General features: G+C 38.3%; 1 protein-coding gene across 1 annotated transcript; it reads left to right on the top strand.

Annotated features, from left to right (window-relative positions):
• Window positions 1-220: 220 nt before the first annotated feature.
• On the top strand, window positions 221-1,009 carry LOC147514500 (uncharacterized; the record flags this gene model as incomplete). The annotated part of the gene is made up of 1 exon (XM_086594996.1): window positions 221-1,009. A coding segment is annotated over one exon (789 nt), but the record flags the coding sequence as incomplete, so codon positions are not given.
• Window positions 1,010-6,702: the final 5,693 nt, after the last annotated feature.

Raw genomic sequence — 6,702 nt, 5'->3', positions numbered from 1 at the left:
ATTTCTAGTTTGTCTGAAAAAGAGGGTGGGAATTCCACACCCTCTAGGTATATTGATGAATTTGTTTCCCTGATGGAGGATCTTGAGATGGCTGATCTTGGCTATCATGGTCCTGCTTTTACTTGGTCTAATAATAGATTAGGGGCTGCTAATATAAGGGAGAGGATTGATCGTGTTGTTGCTAATGTTGAGTGGTTAAATCTCTTTCCTCCGGGTTTGATTGGATCATGTCACTACTCCTTCTTCTGATCATGTTGCCTTAGCTGTTTATGTTTCTGGGAAGGTGGATAGTGGCCCTAAACCCTTTAGGTTTCATGAGATGTGGACTAAAGACCCCTCTTGTATGGAGGTGATTAAGCATTGTTGGCAGACTCATGTTCATGGGTCTCCTTCATTCATTCTGAACTCTAAATTTGTTGAGCTGCAATCCTCTTTGAGGGTTTGGAACAAAACTTATTTTGGGAATATCTTTTCTCAAATTAAAGAGGCTGAATCTGCTCTCTCTTCTCTTTTGGCTGGCCCCGTTTCTGATCTCGTGCTGGTGGAGATTAAAAATATAAAGGAACATATCTTGGAGTTGTACAAAAAGGAGGAATCATATTGGAAGCAGCACTCAAATACTTCTATGGTTTTGGAGGCTGATAACAATACTAAATTCTTCCATTCTAATGCTAGTTTCAGAAGGCGAAGGAATAGTATTGACAAAATTCAGACTGAAGCCGGTCTTTGGGTTACTTCTAGATCGGAAGTGGCGCAAGAGTTCATTTCATCTTTTGAGGATACTTTCAGACCTTCACCAAATTCAGCTCTTCTCCCTTCCCTTGATATCATCCTAGATTTGTTTGACCCTTGTATCTCTATCTCTGAGAATGATTCTCTAACTAGATGTCCATCTAGAACTGAGATTAGAAAGGTGTTGAAGAGTATGGGTGGTTTGAAAGCTCCGGGGCACATGGCTTTCCCCGCAATGTTCTATCGAAGTATTGGCGTCCGGTTGGGGAGGATCTAGTTAGGATGGTACAATGTTTTTCAATCTTGGCGGGTTTGGAATATACCTCAATCAAACTTACATTTCTTTGATTCCTAAGATTGATTGCCCCTCACATACTTCTCATTCTGCACCTATTAGCCTTTGTAATGTCTCTTACAAGGTTATTTCTAAGATCCTTGCAAATAGGGTTGAGTTTATTGCCTAAGTTTATCTCACCTAATCAAGGGGCCTTTGCTCCCAAAAAGATCTATTGGGGATAATATAGGAGTGGTTCATGAGATTGTGCATAAGATAAAAAGGGCTAAGAAGAATAAGCTGGGTTTGTTTGCTCTTAAAGTTGATATGTCGAAAGCTTATGATCGAGTTGATTGGGGAGCTCTTCTTGCTATCATGGTTAAACTGGGTTTCTCGAGCAAGTGGATAACTCTAGTGGAATTCTGCATATCTACAGTGAAGTATAATGTCTTATTGAATGGGTCTCCCCTTAGGACTATCACACCTTTGAGGGGACTTAGACAAGGGGATCCCTTGTCCCCCTATCTCTTCATCATTCTCACCGAGGCCTTGTCAAGACTTCTTCTTCAGGCCCAAGTTGCACAAGATATCTCTAGCATTAAGATCTCGAGGAGGGCACCTAGTGTTTCACATATGCTTTATGCTGACGATCTAATTGTTTTTGGAAAAACTTCCCCTTTTGAAGTTCACAAAATCAAGAAGATTATGGACCTTTATTGTAATGGCACTGGTCAGATGGTGAACTTGGATAAGTCGCTATTCTTTTTAGTGGAGGTACTTCTCGAGACACCCAAGAAGCTATTATGCATACCCCTTCGGTGAGACCTATGTCCGTGAGAGATAAATACTTGGGTTCTCCCATTATTTTCTCGACATCAAAAATCCAAGACTTCAGTTTTCTTTTGGATAAGGTATGCAGGGTCGTCTCAAATTGGCAAGGAAAAACTGCTTTCCAAAAGGCGTAAGACTATCCTAGTTCAGGCTGTTGCCCAGGCAAAACCTATTTACTCTATGTCTGCCTTTTATCTACCTCTTGATATCACCTCTAAAATGGATAGAGCTTGTCGTAATTTCTGGTGGAATAATGCTGATAGTAATGCTATTCATTTATGCACATGGGATAAGTTATGTATGCCTAAAGCTGAGGGGGGGTTAGGGTTTAGAGATTCTCATCTCTTTAATCTAGCTCTGCTATGTAAACTATTGTGGAAGGTTGTCTCTGAGAAATCTTTATGGAGTGATCTTATGCTTGCCAAGTATGAGAAAGATCTGACTCTTCATAATCATGCTAACCCCTCCTCTGGGGTGTCTCCTATCTGCAGAGGTTTACAAAAAGTTAAACGATTTGTAGAGTTGGGGGCTATCTGGAGTATTGGGGATGGTGCTTCTGTGAAATTCTGGACTGATCAATGGATTAAGGTAATGGATAAACCATGCTCTCGATTGACATGGTGGTGCCTCTCGCCACCTTTGGTGGATCTTAATCTTCTTGTTAATGAGTTCATTAATCCCGATGGTTCTTGGGATTGTGTGGGACTCCGTGCTTTGGTTCCTAGTCTAGTTCTAAACTCTATTGTGAGTATCGCTATGCTAGGCCATCTTCTTCGAGATAAGTTGATGTGGAACCCCGCAGCTTAATGGGAGATTTTCGTGAAATCTGCTTTCAATTTTATTAAAGCGCTGGAAAGTAATATTGGCCAGTGTTCTTCTGCTCAACAATCACATGATTTTATGATTATTTGGAAGCTGAAAATTCCTGCAAGAGTGAAACTTTTTCTATGGAAAATTGCAAATAATCTATTATCTACTGGGGCTACTCTTGAGCAACATCATGTTCCTGTGGATAACTGTTGTGTTTTCTGCAATAATCATGTCGAGGACTTCCAACATCTCTTCTTTACTTGTCCTTGGACTTCCAGGCTCTGGTTCTCCTCTTGGCTGGGTTTAAGGGTGGATTGTGATGCTTTTGAAACACAAAATTGGTTTAATTACTTTCGGAGTAGAGACAGCAGTTATGAAAATTTATCTCTATATGCTTTCTCTCTTATGTACAACATATGGTGGCATCGAAATGAGTGTAGGTTTAGCTTTATGAAACCTAACTTTATCTCTGTCTTAGAGAAAGCTTTCTATGCTTGGCAAGAGTGGACGACTGGAGAGAGTGACGTTTCTGATATATCTCTTGAGGTTGGTTTACCTTGCATAGAGGAGAATTGGGTTGCTCCTCCTTTCGGTAAGGTTAAAGTAAACTACACTGGTTTGTTTATGTGTGCTAAGAAAACAAGTGTGTCTGCTGTGATTATTAGAGACTGGAATGGAGGGTGTATTGTCAGCAGCCTCACGCGATCGAGTAGAGCTTTATCAAAAACTGAAGCACATTTGTTAGCAAACCGAGTTTGCGATGAACTTGGCGAGTGCGTATATACCGGTGGAAGCTACTTTTGAAGGCACCAAGAAAGAAGTTACTAGGATTCCTCGATGGAGCCCTAAAAAATTCAAATTGACTGAATGCTATGATAGAAAGCATTCATGCCTCTTTAAGTTCTTTTTCGCTTTTGTTTTAGAACCACTTCAGAATCGATAATTCTTGGTCAATGAGTTTGGACCGGCTAGATCATATGGACCAACGGACTTTTATATGTATTCTCCGGATGCTATTATGCAGGTTTTAATATAAATATATCTATGAAGTTTTTATCAAAAAAAAAAAAAAAAAAAAAAAAAAAAAAATAACTACACAACATTTTGAGTAGTCACTTCTTTAGCTCATTGACAATCGACCCAATAAGGCAATAAGTCTGTTTAGAGCTTTGAAAATAGTTGGCCATTGTATGGGTCTTTTTGAAAAATCATTGATCAAGCCCATAGTACAAAATTAGTTGGGAATTACGGTTTTAGGCACGTATGGCTGGCAATTTCAGTTTTAGTACAAAAACAAGGCTGACCTCGGCAATGTAAATTTGTATTCACATTAGTCATACAAATTTACAAACTTCTTCAATTGCAAAAAATACCGTGTAAATGCAAATTCACATATATAAGTACAAAATCACATATGAAAACGTCAGTCTGTTTAATTTTTCCTTAAACCGAAATTATTAATGATAGTTGTCCATGTCAACCCATTTTTGTCCTACAACCAAAATTACTGCTCACTTGGTACTGAAGCCGAAATTCCTATTCAGTTTATGTGTTTGAGTCTAAATTTGTGCTTGAAAAATTGAGGGCCAGCCCAGCTCACTTTTGGATTTATGTGTATGAGTCTAAATTTGTGCTTGAAAAATTGAGGGCCAGCCCAGCTCACTTTTGGTATAGGGCTAATTCAATATTCATGATAAAGAAAGTACATAATATTTAAAAATACAAATGTGATGTCAAATTCAAATATAAAGACGAATATGATCGGATCATTATGTTTAGAAAATCCGTAAGTAAAATACAGATCCTCTGCATTGCTACTATGCATGCTTGATGCTTATAGAGTATTAGCGTTATAGCGCAGCTAGCAACTTGGTCACTTTCATGATGCAATCAAATGGACAATCGGTTCACAAATTTGGTGATATTGACGACAGTGTTTGGTTCAGGGAACCAAGACTACTCCATCAATCAAATAAGTTCACTTCGAACTTTATTTTCAAGAAGAAGAAAAGAAAACAGTGGCTCACAACCATGAGCTCAAGAATTGGTGTAGTGGATCAATGGAATCTGCAACTTTACAAGTAAAGCGCAAACTTTTGATCGCAAAAATTTAAAAAACACATAAAACTACAAAAGCACTCCTAGGCCCTAGCTAGGAGAATCATCGCTCTCAAAACTTTTGAATAATCACCTCTCAAACATAAATGTATAGCCTATAGAGACCATATTCCTACGTTTGTTAGATTGCAACACCTTACCTGATCTCGTTCAATTCCATACTCACTTACTTACTGGCATAGTGGCATTGCTGTTGATTTGTTATAATAAATCAGTGGCAATCAGAAAAAGCCATCTCGGTTGGTGACTCGTCCATGCAATGTGTCCATGCTGGCACCTCATAACACATCAAAACATCAGTGGATATCATTGACATTTTCTAGTTTGCTGTTGACCAGTCTTGAATCTTGATACTCTGATGGATGCAAATCAAGAATTCAAGATTGTGGGGCAACTTAACAACCCACTCAAGATCACGTACTGGAAATCATGATCAATAATTAAACATATTGAAAACAGCTGTTGGCATGAGAGTCTCATACAACTAGCTCATTGCTACTATTGTGTAAGCGTGCTCATTTACCAGTAGTCCAGTACGCATATCCTTTACTATAAAAACACCAAATGATCCAACGAATGTCAGTCAGATTGTGATTTCTGATCTGAAAAACCCGTTTGCCTGGCTGCCAACATGTCATCACTACCATACAAAGCAACTTAGGATTCTTGACTGTTTCCCTCCCTCCCTCCCTCTCTCTCTGCCCACCAGCTGTATTCTCCATCAGACCATCATATGTCCTGAATTCTGAATTCTGAATTCTGATGAGTTCTGACTTCCTGTTGGAATATCTCATCACTTTGTCCTCTTTTCTCCCCTCACTACCAAAGATGACGCCATAGTATCTGGCCGTGTGTCTGCATTTTCGCTGCCATGATGCCAATATGCCATGCATCCCCATTTGATTTCATTTTACTCCACCTTCCTCCTAAACTAAATTTATAAGATCTACATCCGTCATGGTCACACAATATCCCTTAATCAAAACATCCATAATAATTTTTTAGATAAGAAAAATATCCAAAACATACTTCGGTATTACGACAAAACCTTAACATTTTTACCACTTCTTTAAAGCTAGGTTTATGTTAAATTAAATATATTGATATACGGGAGCTCGCGGCTTAAGGAACCCGATCGATACAAGGGTATTAATATTTCGAACCTAGCTAATTGACCCAATCAAGCGATTATGTAATGCATGGCCGGTCCTTGTATGATTGTATCGATCATGTTTCAAAGTGTTAGTTCAAAGTCGTACTCAATTCCTATCAAGTCCTCTCTGTTCATTTAATCACGAACTTTATCCAAATTGATGTAACAATACACCTTTTTCTTTTTTGTATAATACGCTGCTGTACGTGACAAAATTCGACAGTACGTTCTAAATTTGGTACATTAATACTGCAAGAGCTGGTAAACATAATTGTATGCCTTATAAACGGGCATTATTTGGTAGTAGACTAGTAGGTATACTGCCGAATTAATTGGTTCCAGTTCGATCATGCATGAACAATAGCGATGAAATTGGCACAGCACACTTTAATTTCAAATCACGAAATGCTATAGATGACTACTAAACAACAAACGTTAGTACCCAAAGAATTGGATTCCTTACACAAAGTACCCCACCCCATCCAACTTTCTAGCTTAGCTGTCCTTCATTATCGATCTTAATTCAACTTAGTTTAGTAGAAGTGCAGAACACACCAATTATTCTGATTATTTCTTTAAAATTGTTAAGTTTAATTAATTCGTGCATGAATGTAAACTGGAAAAAGAATGGCACAACGTGCTTTGTAATCAATTCATAATGCGAAATGATAAATGGTATACTAATTAATAAGTAACAACTCCCACTAATCTCTCAAAAACTGCATTATATATTTACATCCGACACATCCATTAAATTTTTCTAGCTTAGTTGGCCTACATTACC

Source organism: Coptis chinensis, chromosome 2 (genome assembly GCF_015680905.1).
Source record: "Coptis chinensis isolate HL-2020 chromosome 2, ASM1568090v1, whole genome shotgun sequence".
NCBI classification, from domain to species: domain Eukaryota; kingdom Viridiplantae; phylum Streptophyta; class Magnoliopsida; order Ranunculales; family Ranunculaceae; genus Coptis; species Coptis chinensis.
The sequence above is the reverse complement of the archived record's forward strand: the minus strand, read 5'-3'. Positions and strand labels throughout refer to the sequence as shown.